The sequence below is a fragment of the Diadema antillarum genome, unplaced genomic scaffold, assembly GCF_040938485.1.
Source record: "Diadema antillarum isolate AM-2024a unplaced genomic scaffold, OU_Dant_1.0 seq00001811_RagTag, whole genome shotgun sequence".
NCBI lineage: Eukaryota > Metazoa > Echinodermata > Echinoidea > Diadematoida > Diadematidae > Diadema > Diadema antillarum.
In genome coordinates this window covers 184,195-205,306 of record NW_027272486.1, presented here as the reverse complement: position 1 = coordinate 205,306, position 21,112 = coordinate 184,195, and the positions used below count along the sequence as shown (strand labels likewise).

At 37.9% G+C, this 21,112-nt stretch overlaps 1 protein-coding gene across 1 annotated transcript; it reads right to left on the bottom strand.

Moving 5' to 3' along the window:
* Positions 1-17,173: 17,173 nt before the first annotated feature.
* Positions 17,174-18,844, bottom strand: LOC139712472 (uncharacterized). The gene has a single exon (XM_071624287.1). The coding sequence runs from the start codon at positions 18,842-18,844 to the stop codon at positions 17,174-17,176; it is 1,671 nt and encodes a 556-aa protein (XP_071480388.1).
* Between the last annotated feature and the right edge of the window lie 2,268 nt (positions 18,845-21,112).

Sequence of the window (21,112 nt, the reverse complement as noted above, 5' to 3'; positions counted from 1 at the left end):
TTATGAAACGCCCCAGGTTTGAATAATATTACATAAATGACCTTCAAACACTGCAGAGGATTAAGCATTATATTCCAGAATAATAAAGCCCATAACCATCAGGGGCCTAAACAGAACTTGACAACCACCGATACGTCATTGACCTATAAACAAAGACGACAGGTCACTAGCTGTCACAAATACTATCAAAGCAGTGGTCTTAGCATGTAAATAGATGGGCCTCAGGCAGCTAATCTCCACGGTGTATCACGATGTAATCACAAGCTTACAAAAATCATTTAGGTTTTCATTTGTTACATCACGTAATTTTCCTGGCTGGTGTGTGGCAAACTTTTGTTGTATTTCTTTTGTATAGATCTATTTTGTGAAAGTCATTCGATACTTTTTGAATGATAAGTATCTGGGCTTGTGATTGCTTGACCTATGTATTCATTCTATTACTTATTTGATATAGCCTACCATGACAACAAAGAAGCAATTTAATGGGTATGAGCAAGAAACCACTGGACCAAGTGTTAAATGTCCATTATGACAGGACTAGACAATGAGCATGAATAAAAGTGCCTTGCCTAGGGTATGGATGCTGCCCAGGGACTTGTACCACAGACTTCTTTATTGAGAGTCCGTAAGGTACATCAGCGTATAGTTTATGTGTCCTTCATTGTTACGTAATTATGTCTTTTTATGACAATTTGATTCATATTGTATTATTTCATTGTACTATAGTGTTTCAAGGTTTCTGTTCTCTTAGCCCTGAGTGAGTCTGGAAGAAAATCTCAGAAATCATATCAATCAAAGGAAAATAAACAATGAATAATGGCTTACCATGAGTATATTAGTATATCCGTCTGGCACTTGTAAAAGTAGTATACTGACGCCGATTTACTCAAATTTTTAAGTTACGTCGCTTTTTTTAAAATCTTTAGTGTCTAATTATATACAAACAGGAGAACTTCTTAAACTGTCACCATTATCCACAAAACCTACAGCAGTTTGCTCATCTATAAGTTGCTATTGCATAGCCCAATGGAAAGTGTCTTTCCTTTTCATTACTTCGGAGAGGGCAAAGAGATGTTGCCAAAGAAAGCTAGTGGTTATCATTGCGTTGTATTCTTAGACATTTTGATTTATTTCAAAGTTATTCTGTGTCATGGGAAGCCAAATCTGTTTGACTGTTTTTGCATTCTCTTCTCTGCTATACATAACGTACATGTGCACGCTACATGTATATATAATTAAATATACTACATTACTAGTACATTGCTGCACGTTGAGAACTTGTCTTGTATGGACCGAGGAATGTATAGAGTCGGCTATAACATAGTCGAAATGTAGCTTATATTATATTTTAAAGCCTGCCATGATATTATGTATTTGTATTCCATCATTTTGTCATGGCAAACCTTTGGAGATAGTTGACAAAGGCAAGTCAAGCAGATAATTGAACCGAAGGTAACTTCCCCCTTTTTCGAACACGCTGTTTCCGCATGCCATTATGACATTTTGCCGTGACGAACATAGAGGGATGTCGCAGAAACTCGTAGGTCTTATTTCCTAACTGGTTCAAAGCAGCAGGAAAGGATAAGGAGAGGAGAGGAGAGGAGAGGAGGGGGGCAGAATGTCGGATGGACCGGATAGGTGTAGTCTTTAGCCCTGACATTAAATCATAGAGAGAATCAGTCCGTTTTGTATACACAATATCACAGTGTTTAATTATGGTCGATAACAAAACGTGTAGTAATCATTATTATGTTTCAAGAATTTTTTTTTCCTGATGTTGAGAGCCTGAAGATATCCTGAACAACAGCAAATTAAATTCGAAAATGATAATGCCATAATCATTGTAGAGGTCGGATCTTGGACCTTGCGGCTTGTTATGGAGTGATGATTAATGCCAGTTTCCGATTTGCTATTAAAAAAAAACCCACAACAACATAGGTCCTAATGTTCATGGATACAGATCATAATTATTGATAAATGAATCTCTGTATTTTGTATTTGTGTATAGAGACTCCTCCAAAGACCTTACAGGTTTTCACCGTTAGCACAACATGTGTTGATTTACAAGTCAAACCTTGTGAAGGTTTTACAAGGAAGATTCAAATTTATTGTATATCTACATAAATATATGACTTACTGCGCCGTCCTGTGTCCTATTTCCTTGGGTTTACTAGGAGAAGAAAAAATATTTTCAAGTGAACGTGTCTATCATACCTTTTCATTAATCAGTAGGATATATTCGGTTTTATGACTCATCAGACAGGGTAAAATAGAACCTAAGGATATCTAGAATATTGATGCTACTGACATGAAAAGACATACAAGCCTCGTGTTCGAAGGATATGCATGTCGTTATTAGCTGGATGTCACTCAATTGAGATTTCCAGATAAAAATGTAGCGATCGCTTGCAATGCATATGCAAGGGAGTGTACGTGTGGGAAGGTCTGTTGTAGCTCCATGTACCTCATTTTGAGAGTAAATGAATATTGATCAGTGCCAGGATATATGCGATGCTTTTAATTTGTGATCACGTGTACCTAGTTTCAATGAGATTTAAAGAGAAAGAGAAAGAGAGAATGAGAGAATGAAGGAAAGAGAAAGAAAGGGGCACACAGACATACATGCACACACACACACACACACACACACACACACACACACACAAAGGAAGAATGGTGCGAGGTAATAAATAAGTCGTTTGTCTACGCCTCTAATAAGGGCAAAAGATTAACACTGTGCAATCGAATTATAGGTGCATTAGGCAGGATTTTGCGTAGTGAGTGATGCTAGACGTAAGGAGAATTCGAGGATGTTATAGGACCACCGACAAACCTTCCTTTTATCACGGCTGTTTCCTTCGTCCTGCTCTTCACCAACTGTGGCATAGTGGTTAAGATTCCTGACTTTCAATCGGAGGTCCCGAGTTCGAATCCAGTCCAGCGCTTACGTCTTCGATCAAGATAATTTTACCCACCATGCCCCTCCTGACTCAGGCGTGTCAATCGGTACCTGGCAACGCTAGGACCATAAGGTAATGATAATAGTAGGACCCCTGGTAAGAGCAGTGGCAACACTGAAGAGGCTATCATAACTAAAAGGGACATGGCAGTCCTTCTTCTTCTTCTTCTTCTTCTTTTTCTTCTTCTTGTTATTATCATCATCATTATTATCATTAATCATTATTATTTTTAATATTAATTTCGTGTTGTTATATCATCATTATTATTATCATCCTATTTGACATCAAAATGATTGTGTAGTTTTGTGGGTTATTAATTTATCAGCAATTCTTTAACGTGTGCATAGATTCAACTATGAATTCAATTCAAACTTTTCGCAGGTTTTGTCAGACTCTATTGACTAATTGAAAAATGATAATTCTTCGAATTGAAAATGAAGTGAAATTTAAACATTTACAAAATCACACGATTTAATCTAGGGGTTTATCAGGTCACATTCATCACATAAAGGGAATCGTATTTGTTATTGTTGCTTGAAAAAAACCAAACAACATCAACAACAACAACAACTACAACAACAACTACAACAACAACTACAACAACAACAACAACAACAACAACAACAACAACAACAACAACAGCCAGGCAATTATATCAATCTAATGAAAAGAGAAAGGGAGGGGTGTTAATATGCACTGCTTCTTTGACTTTTCTCCTTTATCTAATGTGGAATGGCTATCGACATCAATATCTTTGTTGGATATCACTCTGAATACATAGTAGACGTGAAAGAAAAGTGACTTTTTGCGCTTTAAGCATCCCATGACGGCTACCGCATCTGGGTAGGGTTCGCTTCCCCTTGCCGCCATCTACTGGGTTCGTGACATTCAAAGGATCGCTAAGTCACTTTCCTGGTTCTATCACCATGTAGTTTGCATTGTGTGAGCTCTCACCCTACTGGGAGGCACCTGAAATCTGGGTTTGGCTAAAAATATGGCCGCCTTGCTTCCTTCATGCAGGCGCTGATAGCTCGTAACTGCGGGGCTGACGGATGTGAAACTTCACGCGCACTCACATCTGTTAACCCTGCTGCTTCTACCGGCGACTCAAATACGTCATTACATGCCATTGGTATCAAAGCATGGTGTGATTGAGAGGGTTAAAGAAAATAATTCGATATGTGAAGAGACACACCGTCACCTTACCCACTGCCTGTCACCAGTTCAATTTCCACTGGACACAGTGCTATATATTACCTACCATGGCCGACTAGTCTATTGGAGAAGTTTCCCCAAAACTCGTACGGATTAACTGAATGCAAATACATCATTATCACTCTCAGTGCAACTATGTTGAAAACCGGAGAGTCAAGTCAAAAGTTATTAATCTTCCAAACTTTGTATCGTGCTGCCATCTGGAAATGGGAATTGCATGCGATTTATGATGTCACAATTACAGAATAGCACCATTATGACAGGATCAAATGAAGTTAAAGGAATTTCACAAGTTTCATTAGTTTCCGAATATTACTCATTCGTTTGACTTGTAACTGAGATGTGTGAAGGCAAATGTTATCGTTAGCCGTACCTTCTAGAGGTATTGTAAGCTCGACACGTGTGCCTTTTCGCTGACCAATTTCAATTTTGGAATGATATTTATTTTCTTATTAAATCATTTTGTTATCACAAATTCATATGGCATAGAGTTCTCATCCAGAAAGGAGCACACACTTTTATTTTCAACTTTAAATGTTTCACAAATGCTTTTGCCCTTACATAATCCACCATTTATTTTTCTATTTGCGGAAACTTCTTCTCTTAAACAAAATCATGGCTGATAATCAATTCAACAGACAACTGCCGATCCGTATCAATAAACAGTACTGTCCGTTTGATTTTGCGGCAGTTGCATTTTCTTTGTCAGACCGTATAAAGCATTTCGAAGCTATGATACACGAGGTGAAGAATGCTTTACCAGGCAATATTTGAGGTTATCGCTTTTCTATCTCAACACCAAAACAGAACGGCTTAGTATATGTACTTGATATTCATATGGGTATATGCAATGTGTACTCTACTCACTTACACATGCGTCTCTGCCAGTTTAAATATCGATCTTTTCGTGATTTATCCATGCGGGTTATCACCCGGTGTCATCTCCCGTCTAACGCAACATCAGGGAAGTTACTCACATTTCAGCTAAAGGTCACCAGGCTTTAGCCGTCCCCACAGCTCAGACGGGAGAACCGTGTAGAAAGGGAGGTCAGCGATGGCACGGAAGGAGAAGACGGGAAATGAATAGCGACAAGAGAAGCTAGAGTGAAGGAAAGAAAGAGGAAAGATAGATAGAGAGAGAGATAAAAAGGGGCGCCTCGAAAAGCGTGGAGAAAAGAAAAAGAAAAAAGAAAAAAGAGGATGAATCAAAGAAAGAAAGGGCAGATGATAAGGCAAAAGAGACGGAGGATTGAAGGAAAGTAGGGGACAGAGAGAGAGAATGAGTGAATGAAAAAGAAAAGGACATGATGAATCACAGAGAGAGAAAAAAATAGAGAGAGAGAGACTGAGACAATAATAAACGATTGGGTCAGTGAAAAGGAGACAAAAAAGAGAGGAGAGGGACGAAAAGAGTATGGAAGCAGAAGGAAAAGGCTTTTATAGATGGCACAGAAGACACTATTGGTAGATTAGGAGCATCAAACTAATATTTCTTTCAGATAATTTGCCAAAAAAAAACCAACAACAACAACTTATAGTACCAGACGAGCTCCCCCCCCCCCGTCTCTCCTCTCACACCACGTAGTTACTCATTTATGTAGGTAGTAGGTGATACATGTATGACATATCACTGGTTACATTTCGCTCTTTTGTATAATGGTTTTTAGTGATTCAACTTCCGTCATGTATCATTCCCAAGCGAATATCAAAAACAATGGAAAATGATCATGTGTCTTGGTTTGATGTGGAAGGTGTTTTGCAGCAATAATTTCTGCATTGTGCTCGCCTATACGTCAGAATGCAACTTAGACATACAAATCAACGAATAACTCGGTCCTATTGCATGTGTATATGCCTGTGTATTGTGCAATAATTTTTGCGGAAGTCTCGATGAATCAGATGTTCCGAAATATTCTCAGTGTGCATGACTGTGTGCACATACTATAGTAATGCATAGGGTAGACAGTTGTACATGTGCATATTGACAAAGCAATAACATGGAAATGTGGGCTGATTCATGTTCTTCGAAACCAGTGGCTGAGAAATACACCCGTACATTATTCACTTCACCAAGTTCTTTTTTTTTCGATATTCAAAACATGTATCATTATAGATAATCACTATCACTGAAACAAACATGTGTTTACCACACACACACACACACACACACACACACACACACACACACACACACACACATATATATATATATATATATATATATATATATATATATATATATATATATATATGATAATTAGAAGGCGACTCCTCATGCAATTCTTACCAGTGCTCAATTTTATTGACAAAGTTTCCAAAGCTGTCTACCTGGCTATCGGTAATTATTCTCACACAGACGCGTTTTCTTGAACTTCTTCAAAACCTTCGATACCATCAATCATAACGTCCTCCTTTTATAGATTAGAATATCATAGATCATTAAGTTATTAGAGTGAGGGCTATGGGTGGTTCAAGAACTACCTCATCAGTTGGAATCAGTTTGTTTCGCTGAACGGTCACAATATTTTCCTATGCAGCCCATCGATTGTGGCGTTCCCTATTTATAGCATTATTTTATTTCAATGATTTTCCAAATTTCTCTGATATTCTTTCATACTTATTAAATGCTTTTCTTATTACTCATTATTTGTTTTCTTTTTTTCTCATTCAGATCCAAATATTTTGATAGAAGCAATGGAAGATAACGAAGAAGAAGAAGAAGAAGAAGAAGAAGAAGAAGGTGGAGTGCAGACAACATTAACGAGAATGTCATTGCAGTTGAAGTGTGTATAGGCATACTCCTACATCAGTCTACAGTCCAGAGTTGGTCTGATAGGGGGAAGTGAGTTGCTCTGCAAGCCGACTGAAAAGATCACGCTTCGCTAAATCGGGAGTCAGGCAGTGTCAGAGGGGTTCCGTGGGGATGGATATCTTACCATTCCAGGGGCCTAGCCGGAACCGTTTGGGTGCCCTCTGGTTTAGATGCAGCTACAACGTGAAGCATCGCATATTGGTCTTTGTCTGCAGTTCGAAATATTTTAAATTAAAAAAAAAACGCTTCCACGCCCGATTTCATTGATTTCAAGTGGGGTTTTTTAAATTATTTTTATGCTCAGGAAAGTCAAATTGTTTGCTGACCTTCATTATAATTCACTTTGTTTTGTATGCAATTAAAATGATCATGATGATATATCATGATGTTAACAGTTTCACTAGTTATGACAGTTACAGAACACGCAGCAGTTGCCTTTAGAACTTGTAGATATCCCTCTATGAAGTTATAACAGATAAACTCATATCCCTCATAAATTGAATCTTGTTTTGTGATTGGTCTACGTAGCGTCATAATCAATTGCCTTAATGTTAGCGATGTTGAAAACAAAATGGTAATAAAAAGAAATGTGCTATACCGTGACAACATGCATGGTGTAGTGCACTATACCTTGAATGTCATTTCTATGTATAATGTTGTCGATTTTTGTTTCATCGAGAGAGTTTCTTTGTTAAGTGTTGCCAGTAGATGGGCCTCATAGACCATATACATACATGTATATAAAATACATATTGATTGTCTGCGCTGCAATATGTAAACATTTGTTTTTAATTTAACAATGTTACTATTTTCCCTATTTTGATATTCGTTGGAGGGATATAAAACAATCATGTCGTACTCCTGAGGGTACTACTGAAATTATGGATTCCTCGGTGACAAAATTGCATTAGTATCTTCAGGGCTGTGCAGCTCCAAAAATAAAGCTATTCCTTGCTATCTCGGACTTCAGATAATTTCAATTCGAGCCTCACGGTATTTACGGAGTAAGCCCCCTATTTGTTCGTTAAATAAAAAAAAAATCTCGTTCATGCTGACTTCCTCTTTGCTATAGACGGGGCAGAGGTAATAGGGTCAGCCTTTGTGATTATTTTACGAAATGTGTGATCTTCATTGGATAACACTGCACTCACTTACATGTACATTGCCCGTGTCTGCAGACCATAAACTAATACACCACTAGCTGTTATTAAAACGATTAACAATGTAAATAATGTGATCGCTAGCTGATATTGCAGTGCAGGGTGAACAAGCGGATCCCGTCGATATGTAAGCTCAACGGATCGCAGGAATACAGTTACCTACCACAATTCGTCAGGCTTTTTTTCATTGCTCATCACATCTCACTTCCCATCACTCACTCTTGTTTCCTCAATACAATCTTACGCATACACACACAAAATAAATACTCACAGACATACACATAGCATGCGACACACAGACACACATAATATGTATTATACATAATTATACATAATTCAAAATACGTTTATATATATATTGATATATATAATATATATATATATATAAACGTATTTTGAATTATGTATAATTATGTATAATACATATTATATGTGTCTGTGTGTCGCATGCTATGTGTATGTCCGTGTGTGTTTATTTTGTGTGTGTATATGATATATATATATATATATATATATATATATGACGGGATATAGATATAGATATTTAATTTCCAACACAAAAAAATACAATTGCACTAAACCTTTTGATACACAAAATTACACAAAATCAATACAACATAAATACATTAAGATACTGTGACATGAAGAATAATAAAACGTTGTGACTTATGACTAAACATATATACGAATCAAATTATTCGAATTGGAAGAGGCTGCTAAAAACCAGAGCTTATACTTACAGACTCCTCATAAACAAAAAGTTCTTACTGAACTAACAAAGTAGGCAAATTGCCTAAGAAAAAGAAAGAAAAAAGAAACACATATACACAAAACACCAAACGAAAACAAAAAAGTTGCATACCTTGTTTGTTGAGAACAAAAACATATGTATGCCAATTTACACCTTTTTTTTCATGTCCACGCAAAATGAACTTCACTAATAAAACAAACATTAAATAATGTATTTACCCTGGTCAGAGTTGCTGCCATCATTATCATAATCTTTAAAAAAAGATACCTAAAAGAAGGAAAACCAAAAGAAACACATGTGCTCACAACACAAAACATACACAGGCAAGTTGAATAACTCTTGTTGAAAAACAAAAGAAGTATGTAGATATATATACGTATGTCAATTAAATACCTTTTTTTTCATGTCCACTCAAAATGAACTTAACAATAAAACAAACATTAAATAATACATTTACCCTGGACAGAGTTGCCGCCATTATCATTTTTATTATTGAATTGAGAAATGAATAAAAACAAAAATACGCTACTTCATTCGCAATCGGCAATCACGACGGGGTCATAATGACTGGTCTCAGGAATAGTCATACTATCATCTCAAGCAGCAGTGGGTCCCGGTCCGATCTCTGAACCGTTTGCGGGAAGTGAATCAGGGCTTGATAATAATTCTAAACTATTCTCAACGACTTCTCAGGGAGGAGAAATATCAGGAATTATATAAATAGACGACCGAGTGATTGGAAGGGAGGTTATATTTTACATCAAACTTATAAAACTTTCACGATTCGCTCCTCAGAAATTTGATCAGGGAAGACAATCAAAAATGTCATTGCAAACGGAAACGTCTGCAAATTGGGAAGTCTCTTAGGTTTTGCAAGTGTAGCAATTCGACAGTCTATAGTAAAGCTGTTATAGATTAAGCAGGGTTATATACCCAATTCGTACATGTCATTCTCAGAAAAGTGTTTTATCATATTTCGTGCTCAGAGTAAAAAAAAAAAAATACTTGTATTGCATTTGTGTGTGTATGTATAATATACATGTATTATGTTTTGTGGTTGGGTTGATCGTTATTTAAAGTTATCATTGTATTTTAATCATTTTTCCTTTGGAGCTGGTCAGGATACATTACTACACGTCTCAGCGCTTACTCTTTTCAAGATAGGACAGTCGTATCCTGATACAGCCAAAAAACATACACACACACATGCGACACTGAGGAGACATGAAAACCAACGTAATGAAGCAAAGGGACCTCTTTCTCCACATGAATGATATCCCCAGTCGTCTTAGATATCAATGATGACCTTATAGGATATCTGGTCGGAAGACACTGCGTTTGTCTCGAATTACTGAGGTTTGAGGTTTATTGCTTATACATTATTCTATTATAAAGTCGTAGTCGCTAAATTTAATAGTATATAGGGAAAGGTTGCATGATATAGAATGAGCAGTATAAATGGTTAATTTTTCTTTCAGAGAAAGTAAGAGAGAGAAGATAAAGACAAGAATAAGAATAAAAAGAAGAAGAAGAAGAAAAAGAAGAAGAAGAAAAAGAAGAAGAAGAGAAGAAGAAGAGGAAGAAGAAGAAGAAGAAAAAGAAAAAGGAAATCAAACAAACTTTAGTATTCGACGTATTCACGAAATCGGACAAAAATCTCTTCGAGATCATAAGTATCCGCGCTGGCCACGATCGAAGTCAAATATATACAAATGATGCGTAAGACAGAGTGGATCAGTGAGAATTGAATGCGTGAGATTAACTTTGAAACTGTTTAAACCCACGAGTGTAGCGAGTGGGTTTTAGATTGTTTCTTAAGTTAAACGAGAGCATCCAATTCTCACTGATCCACGAAATAGACCTGTGCATCATTCGTTTTATAAAATGGGTCCGTAAATTCACGAAATTTAACCTTTTCCCCATTATGCGTCCGGTACACCTACAATGCTATACAATGCTTGAGCCATGCGTTTGGATTTTACTGGACGTATGGCTCATAGTGTGGGCTTAAATAGATAGTAAAATCAATGCATGACAACCGACCAATCAGATTGCAGAGACTCCAAAGCCCATCTTATATTTACCAAATTTTACTTGTTTTTTCTTTGTAGCAAACAAGAATCCATACAAAAGACACCATAAAACAATGAATACGACATCAGCACATTTGAGTGACAACTGGTCATGCACCGTGCACCGTGTGACACAGACACACAGACATACATAATCAAACACAAACACATGGGTATGAAGAGTTCAATGACAAAACGAACTAACTCCAGTTTTGTTAATTGAGATATTTGCGATCAAACTTGCTAAAAAGCAAAGCAAATTACAAGAAATTATGTACATGTAACATAATTATTAGTTTAAATCATTGGAATATTTCTTGTTATGTTACAAGTGAGGTATTAGAAAGGGTTTCGTTTATTTACTTGTTTGTTTTTGCTCTTTTCTGATGACGGACTAACTTTAAAATGTTTAGAAATGGCGCCTATCTCGTTTTTCGATCATACTCCTCATATTATACAGTATATACATGTATATATATATATATATATATATATATATATATATATATATAGACTGCGAGAAGGGGTCTCGACCATTTACAGTACCAGTGTAGCTCCTTCATTATTTACATTCAGTGTGAAAAGAAGAGCAAGGTGGACGTAGCCAGGGTCAACGTGCCTGTTTATTGCCGCCGAGCTTTCGGTCCCAAACGGACTTTCATCAGGGCTGTAACGATACAAAAATGACTCACTCGTGTGGCTACACTAATAAATATATATATACTAATATAAATCTAACTGGCGTGAGTCTATAATGACTGAGTAATCAATAAATCCGTAATTACAGCTGTATATAACATATTCCAATAATAATATACATAATCAATTGCATATTATTGAATACATTTCATATCAAACTCGTGTTATTAATTGTCCACCTTGCTCTTCTTTTCACACCGAATATATATATATCTATATATATATATATATATATATATATATATAAATACACTGTACACCAAAACATACACTTCATTTGACGACTTAGGATATATGTATATATATATATATATATATATATATATACATAGAAGAATTGGAACAAGTTCACTCGGTTGACAGCAGGTTCATCCGTATTTTATTGCTACTCTGAGTTTCATGCCACCTTCATTTAGGGGCAATCATCAGGCAATCAGGATTGCCTGATGTTTACTTGCCTCTGGTACCTGTTGAGCACTCTTGCCTATCCGTTCAAGGACGACAAAATGGATCATCTAAACCGTGTGAACTTCAACTATTCCACGAAAAACATCCCAGCACCATCGCGCAATTCATTCAAGAAGAGACTTATCACGCGCTAAAAATGCGTTAATTCAATCCAAATGCATTTCTGGGATGTATTTAATCATTGCATGATGATTGCCCCTAAATGAAGTTGGCATGAAACTCCGAGTAGCAATAAAATACGGATGAACCTGCTGTCAACCGAGTGAACTTGTTCCAATTCTTCTGTCTATATGTATATATATATATATATATATATATACACCAAAACATACACTTCATTTGACGATTAAGTCCCCTGTTTGTCTAGTAGTGGCCGTGCTCCGATGTTGGATGTATATAATATCTTTAATTGCACGGATCTTCATTGGACACTTTTTAATGGTATTTTCAGATCAGTAGCACCATTTAAGGCCTAGTCTGTCTTACTTTTCAAATTCTTGGTAATCACTGCTAATTATGTTGACCCGCGGTACGCTAAAAAATATACTATATGTGCGATGTGCGGGTGTGGGTTTAACCTTTCAAGCTATCTTATAATCTATACCTCCCATTGCCAAAATTTGTTTTGGCAAGATCTAGTTTTTGTTCAGAAAATTTTGAACCGTGGGAAAGATTTCAAGAGCACTGATTTTCAAAATTGATGTCAATGTCCAATACCATTAGTCATTTAATTACGAACAGAATGCCGGAATCAATAACTTTTATGAGTCATTCAGTCAGCTTTCTGCTGCTTACATGATAAAAGAGGAACCATCGACTACGAATCCATTTTGTTCTAATGCAAGTTACTTTGGTCACTATTATTTTGTTCTAGTGCAAGTTACCAGGGTTACTGTTGTGTTACCATGGTTACAATGATTTGATACCTGTTTGTGTGATTGTGATCAAATGCTGATAAAGATAGACACAAGTATTTTACAAAGTATTCCTTTGATGTACCTTAGGCCTTGTGGATGAACCTGGCTTTGTAATTGTCTGATCGCAGTCAATTTCAATTCAGTTCAATTATCTATTTTTTTTTCATCAATGACAGGAAACACATAATACAACGTGATACATTACCAATTCAACCTTTGAGCAATTTGGAAGGACAAACCATTCGAATGCAAGATATATGTGCGAATGGTATTACATTGACAACAAAAAAAGAACAATGGACACTGTCATTGTAAAAAATAAGATAATTTTTATGATGGAAAAGAGTGGACGTGGATCACTCAACAAAAAACACACAAACAAATAAGACCAATATACCAAAAACTTGTTTACGCTAAATCGGTCTACGTACCATTGGATAAATATTTTGATCGCATTGATGTAATGATGCTGATAATACAGAGGATTACTGAGAGGATCACCAATAAGGTTGGAGAGAAGACGATCTTGCTTACCAGACACATGCACCGACACAATAAAAGTTCCAAAAACACTCCATTTACCATCAAATTTACACAACAATATTTTTTTATTATTTGCATATCAGATTCAATTCATACATACAGTGGCATTTCTTTTACTACCAATCGGATTCATCTTACAATATGCCGATGCCTCTTGTTGATGCGAAACATATATTTTCGTCAATGCCAGTCATTCAAATACTATGATTCATTCGATTTTGACGTGAGCGAACAGCTTTCGAGTAAAACACAGTTCTCTACGTTAATTATGCATAAACGAGACTGTCAGAAAGCAACATCTGTCTTGTTCGTGTATTAGTCAATCACGGATAAGTTTGAAGTTTGACGTAATTTGTGTGTTTCACGTGATACATGGTAACATCCAGATATAGGAACTTACTGAGAAAAAGAAGTAAAGGCAGTGACATAAGTAACACCGGTAATCTGAAGATTGCGGTTTAACTTAAGACCCTATAGGATGTCGGTAAATCACCGTTTGAATCATCTCAGATGACGTCCTTTCAGCATCTACATTTGTGACGTAGGTCTCCCATCAATTGCGTAATAATTTTTCCGGAGACTGAACACAAAAGGATCGATCCTACCGAGATCATAGTTTGGTTTTTATAGAGTTTCATTTTGTACGTGGGGGGAGGGGGGATATTCAATTTCCACTCTAAACAATTATGAGATGGACGTTGATTCAACTGATAAAAAGATGGAAGAGTGATAAGTTAGCAACTGTTTGACAAGTGATAAGTTAATCCTGAATTAAGATATTTTAAAAAAAGTCGAAACTTCTAGATACAGAAAAAGTTAAAAAGTGCCTGACTCTCACATTTTGCAGAGGCCATAACTACGACAACCTCTTTTATACATCGTAAAATCTATCCTGCATTGTCATTCTATCATTATAATCTGTCTTACTCCTCCATCATTTGCATGATTATGCTTATAATATGATAACAAAACTGCTTTGCCGAGCAAACAATATTACTCGGGAAAAAGTAGAGCGGAAGACCAATGATCTTGATCGGAATGACATGTTCTTCGTCTTGAGGATGTTATAACATCTTTCCTGTCTTCATCCCGAAACTAAGAGGTACTACACACAGTTTTAGGATATAATAAATTTAATAAACTAGACCCTTGCATTTGCCCTGCTTCACAGATGAAGCGTGAAACATTCAAAAACTGAACAGCCTTTACTAACATAAACCAGCCATAGTTGTCAGTGGCGAGGTGAACAAACGGATCTATCCTTTGTGTAGAAGAAAACGTCATTTGGGTGGCAATGATCCCATTCCATATTAGAATCATCAGGGTGTGGTCACTAAGGCTAATAAGAAGAGATTATCATACAAGAAACCCTGAGTAGCTGATAAATGCGTCTAAAGTTGCATCAGATTTATTATCTTAAAATTGTTTTTCCTGTCGATTGCCCTTGTTGCCTAGTGACCACCTTTTTTCTCTCTTTTTTTCGGTGCAGTTATAGGATCAATGTTTACATTAAATTACAAAGAAACCAATGCGATTCTTATTTCGTATTTACAAAGCATGAATTTTTGGAGAGGGTGGTAAGTTAAGTCAGAATATTGCAGTATTATTTCTGGCTTCTTGATTGAATAAACGTTCGTATGGAATGTCGCGTACAAGACTCTGCAGCTCTCAATCTTGTAAATATTTTTGATAAAGTTTCAAAAAAATGAAAAAAATACAATGTAATTATGAATCATTAGACACAACGCAAACCATCTGAACACACAAATGAAACATTTGAATAAAGCACATATCAAAGGCGATGACAAATCAAAGACGATAACCCACTACTTTTTCATCATAAGTGTACTCATGACACGAAACTTTGCTTCACTTGCTGTGGACTTCCGTTGTTGTTGTTTTTATTCTCTCCCTCTCTTTTCTTTCCCCCTTTTTTCCGTCTAAACAACAAGAAACAGTTGTTCGTAATATTTCCTGACTTTCACAGCTAGGATTGAGATAATATTGAAATGAATCATGTTGACTTTTATGTTTCCGACTCACAGTATTAATCCTAAATAAAGAACGCTCGTATCTCCCATGTGCGTCACATTTCGAACGGAATATGTGTCAAAAGATGTCATTGATTCGTTTCATGTTGTGCAAGTGACGTACTCTTACGGTGTCAGATACAAAGGAAGTCTCGGCCTAGTTATTCAGCTGTGACTAAAAAAGAATCGTATATCGGTTAGAGAAGAGGAGAGTCCGACAGTGCATTTGTGTGAGCAAATGTTGAAAATTAATATGACATCACTACCTCAAGAAGAATGAGGAAGGCGGGATGGGGTTAAAGAAAAACAAACACAACAAGTCATACAGAGAAATAATGATGTTCATAACTACCCAGTGACATGGTTAAAACCGTTTTGCCATTAGTGTGTGCAGTTGTTTCTCCGAGAACTGTTTCCTTTGCTGATAGCACACAGCAGGTGAGAACTTAAGTTTACAGTCAACATCTGTTAGAGGAAACGTTAGTTTGTTGATTTCTCTCAGATGTACCTCATACATGTTGTATATGTCACCAAAGGTCAATACTAGTTCGTCATTCACTTCAAGTCAAAAGGATAAAAATTGAACAGTTGTCCTGAAATAAAGTGAAATATTTAATGTATATTCTTCACTGGGATTGTGCTTTCTCATAAGCTTCCGCTGATTATACATAAATGGTTATCACTCAATTTCACACGCAGTGGCAGTCCTTTTTGGCATCATGCAAAAATAACGTTTTTCATGCCATTGCATTGCAGATGAAGAATCCTAAAAATCACACACTTTTGTTGAATCGTTGAAGACACGGAGAAAAGTTCATGAGTACAAGGGTCAGACGTCTCCATGTGAATGATACCTACAGTTTACTGTGCTGCCCTGACATCAACGACCCGAGTGTTGTTGCCAAATTCAGAAACCTTTGGAGAGTGACAAAGCAGATGATACGTTTTGATGAGTCATGCAGAACAGCGTCTACTAACGAAAATAGAATTGTTGCCATATTTACTCTGGGAGAAACGTGTCTTCCACCTAAATAACTTGAGGTTGTTATCAACATACCTGCCCTTTTGTGACCGTGTAATTAAAAGTACCCTTATAAAGATGTAAATGCACAGTAACCTTTTAGAATTCAATTATTTCGACATTGCTTCTGACTACAGAACGTTCCTTTTCAGAATGCTAGCAGTGTTTCCATCTTTAAGGCTATTATTAGTTATAAGCACATGGTTGCTTGGAATGAAAGGCAATGACATGACAGAAATGCTTGATGTTTATGCACTGGTCATCATGCAGGATCTTTGCGAAAGAAAAGAAATCATTTCGTCCATGCAGTTGATAATTTATTGTAATAAAAGAAGGCATTCGATGAATTCCATCTGCAGCACGGTGCTTCCTCGGTCAAACAAGTTATATTTGAATAAAAAAAGCACAATTAACGAAAACGTAAACCCACATACAATAAGTCTTTACAACAAGTACTTAGAATCTCCCGCGCAAATTTCATCACGCGCATTGAATATACAAATAGGAAATGGTGATCCAACAATTTCACGCCACCGATGTTCTATTGAGGTATACAGTGTCATTTAACTCACCGCGCATGTTTCTTTCTATGGGATAACTCCTGGTTGACCAATTCCTATCTGTTATTACGTCCTCATATTCCATTTCCGGAACAGCAGGAGCCTCATTGTAAAACCTGTCGAAGCTGAGTGAGGTCATTACATGAGCGTGCAGGTCCTCGTACTTCGACGACGACAGGCTATCGGGACAAAGGCCAAGGTAGCTGTCGTCGGGGTCGGTAGACATGGATTCTACGGGAGGGTCATCGTAGTCGAACACGGGATCAGCGAATGTGATCTGAGTGTCGTTGAAGGTGATTCGACGCGAATCTCGGAGGAGCTTTTCGCCACGGGAACCGAAGCCGCGACTGTGCTTTGACATGAGTTTTGTGGAGCCCGTCTTGAACGAACTCTTGAATGACTTTGGCTTTGAGTGCGTTGTGGCAACTTTCCGACTGCGATAAATGCTCGCGATCGCAATGGAAGCGCCTAGAACCACACCCAATATGACAGCGCCCAACGAAATTATGATGACGAATTTTTTGCTGATGGCGTTTGATGCCGGTTTCTCATTTTCTGGTTTTCTGTCCGAGTTCAAGGACGGATGGTTGGTAGTTCTGGAATTCCACCTGTTGCTTGTCCTCGTATCTGTCTCCAGATGTGTTCGTTCGGCAAGGTCCTCTGTAACGACGAGCATTGCAAATGTTTTGACAGTTTGTCCCGGACCAGCCGTTACTGTGCAGGCAACGCTTGTTTGGTTATCCAACTGTATCGCATTTGAAAGCGAGATCGTTTGGCCTTGGTCACCAGAGATTATCCAGCGACTGTTCGCTGGGATTTCTTGATTGTCAACGTGCCAAGTGAAAGTTAAATTTGCTTGAATTGGTGTCTTGCCTAAACAGGTGAAGGACGCTTCTTGCCCGACGTCGATCTCGGCCACGGCTGGGGAGAGGTCAACAGACAGTCGAAAGGGCAGCGGGACCAGGCTGCATTCCCGAACTCCGGCAAGAGCGGGACTTGTTTCTGTGCAAGTAAACTGCACACCGTAATCAAGTTCGCTCAATCTCCACTGCACGCTCTGCTCATTCTCCGTCGTGTTGGTAATGGGATCATGATTGCGATACCATACAACTTTCGACGGGGGATGACCCCCCTTGGTCACACAGGACATCGTCACCATCTTTCCTTGCTGCAGTGGGATCGCAGGATGGACATCGCAGAGAGGGTACCCTTCTTCCGGTGGCACGAGCACGTTCAGCCGGATCGTATTCAGCGAGCTCCCCGACGATTCCAGACCGTACACCACATTGCACTCGTACGACCCCTCATCACTGATTTCAGTTTGGGATATGTGCAGGTTGTACTCTCCGGTTGTCTTATTTGCGACTACTGCGATTCTTTCCCGCAGCTCGGGGTCCAACTGGTCGTCGATCATGACTCCAAGACTAATATCAATTTTGGGACTGACTCGCCGCCATATGACGAAGGCATTCCTCGTCGGGTCTACCACGCACGGGAGAATCGCAGTCTCACCGTGAAGCACATTAATTTCCTTAGGGTAGACAAGGTACGCATTGGTCTGTGCGTTCACGGCTAGAAGTTCCTTGAGACCAAGAAAAGAGCAGACCAGAAGCAATAGCCATGAATTCGTCTCCATCATTCAAGATTTAAGCAAACATTACAATATGGACCCACTCGATTCACTGGCAGATATACCTTCACTATCAACAGTTTTCTTCGGGCAGAAACAAACAGTGCGTAGTTGTTGCAGGACGAGACCATCGCCCATCACTTGGGAGACATCATAAGCCAATGCAAGCGGTACTCATCACCATACTACAAACACTACCTAAACAAGTCACTGAAGCATCCTCGAAAGCATACTTCCATCCTCTCAGACACTCCTGTCAGTTACTCACTGACACATCTGTCGTAAGTTCGAACAGGTATAATGGTATCAACGTGATTGATCCGAGTACGTGGTGCGTCGTCTGCCATGTGTGCTGGGAAGGTTTTGCCTCTAAACTTTGGTGGGGGGCTCCAAGCAGGCAGAGCTTCGTTGCGGTAGGACGTGAGCGTGAGTCACCCGTCCAGGCCCTCTTCGCGGTTGCAGCTTAAACGTCTGACTGCCTGACTCAGGAAGGTGTTCGCTTTGATAGAGAGTGACAGAGATCACCAACTGCGCATGCGTGTGAAAAAAAAATAGTCACTGTGTTTGAACGAACATTGAGGATAGGCAGGAGAAAGGAAAGAAAGAGGGAGAGAGGATGGCTGTCGAGCAGGGACTATCAATGAGAAGAAAAAAAAACAACAACAGAAGCATCCAAACATCACAGGGAAAGCTTGACTATAGTAAAAGGCGAGAAAGATAAAAGGACAGAGGGAGATGGAGAGGGAAGGAGGGAGGGAACCTCGACAAAAGCTTCAAAAAGATATTATCATTCTTTTGTTGTTAGGACAGCGTACATAGCTCCATTTGATGATTACATACTAGAACACACCAAACATCATATCCCATGTTTTATTCAAACGATAGATGATGTTAAATGGGATACGTGATTGCTTTATATTGATAGTTGCGATAGCACCAGCTCGAATAGTTCCCCCCCCCCTCCCTTCTTCCTCAATGGAGCAGGTCTCCAATGCGTCAAGTGAAATTCTTCTCCATGTTCAAGTCAAATATCAGGGTGTGGAATACATTTAGGGTTCGCCTTTGAGGCTTTACGCATTCCTCATAATGTTTTTCATTTAACAAATGTATCTTTGCAAACAAAGCTACGATTATCAGATCTATGAATTGAAGTTTTAATTTTCTTGCAAACTTCCGGGTAAGTGATAGCAAGTTAAAGTGAAAACAAAAGGAAAAGAAAAAAAATGGATGATAAACCATGAATCAACTTCTAATTGTGACCGTGCATCACAAAACGCACAAAAAGTCGCTCACACTGATTTTGCGAGAGGACTGAAAATAAGTCACTCTATGAAATGGGTCAACCTAGCCGATCTTGACTTTTTCATATTTTCTGAAGGAAAAAGTCTTTTTTTTACATTATGCTAAAATTTGGGGTCATAAAACGGGCGGGAAAGTGTGTTTTTTAGCAGTTAATCTCGAATATATTTGGTAGAATAGTGTGATTAGGTGTGTCTTTAGATTCCCTTTTTCATTTCTGAAAGCCTTGTACACACTCTTCACTATCAACTTTAATAATTTTTGAAAACATAGTTCTACTGCATTGAAAGTTGGCATTAATTACGGACAGAATGTGCTAATGGGGTATGCTTAATTTCAGTTTAATCTGATAATAATCTCTTCATTGTTGTTACTCAGGTAGTTTACTTCCTGTTTTTTGTCCCATTCATCGCACAGCCAGCACGGTTTGGTAAGTATTGAGCGCTTCAATAGACACTGTACTACAGAGCCTCTTTTCTCAGTTCACACTTTTCCTGAGTTTGTGCTTTCTTTCCAATATTTACATAGGTTAGGATAGTCCATTTGATTTGAGTTCTACATCATTTTAAAGCTTAAAGTCTGCTCTTTCATAATGTGACTGTGCACCTCAAAACGAACATAAAGTCGCACACACTGATTTTGCGTGAGGACTGAAAAAAGTGAAATGGGTCAATCTAGCCGAACTTGACTTTTTCATATTTTCTGAAAGAGCGGGTCTTCTTTTACATTATGCAAAAATTTGGTATAATAAAACGGGCAGGAAAGTGTGTTTTTTTTAGCAGTTTATCTCCAACATTTTTGGTAAAATAGTGTGATTAGGTGTGTATTTAGAATCCCTTTTTCATTTCTGAAAAACCTTGTCCACACTCTTCACTTTCAACTCTAATAACTTTTGCAGGGATAGTGCTACTGCTTTGAAAGTTGGCATTAATTATGGAAAGAATGTGTTAATGAGGTATGCTTAATTTCAGTTTA

Coding starts and splice junctions, on each gene's coding strand:
- LOC139712472 (XM_071624287.1), bottom strand. CDS start 18,844: ATGGAGACGAATTCATGGCTATTGCTTCTGGTCTGCTCTTTTCTTGGT.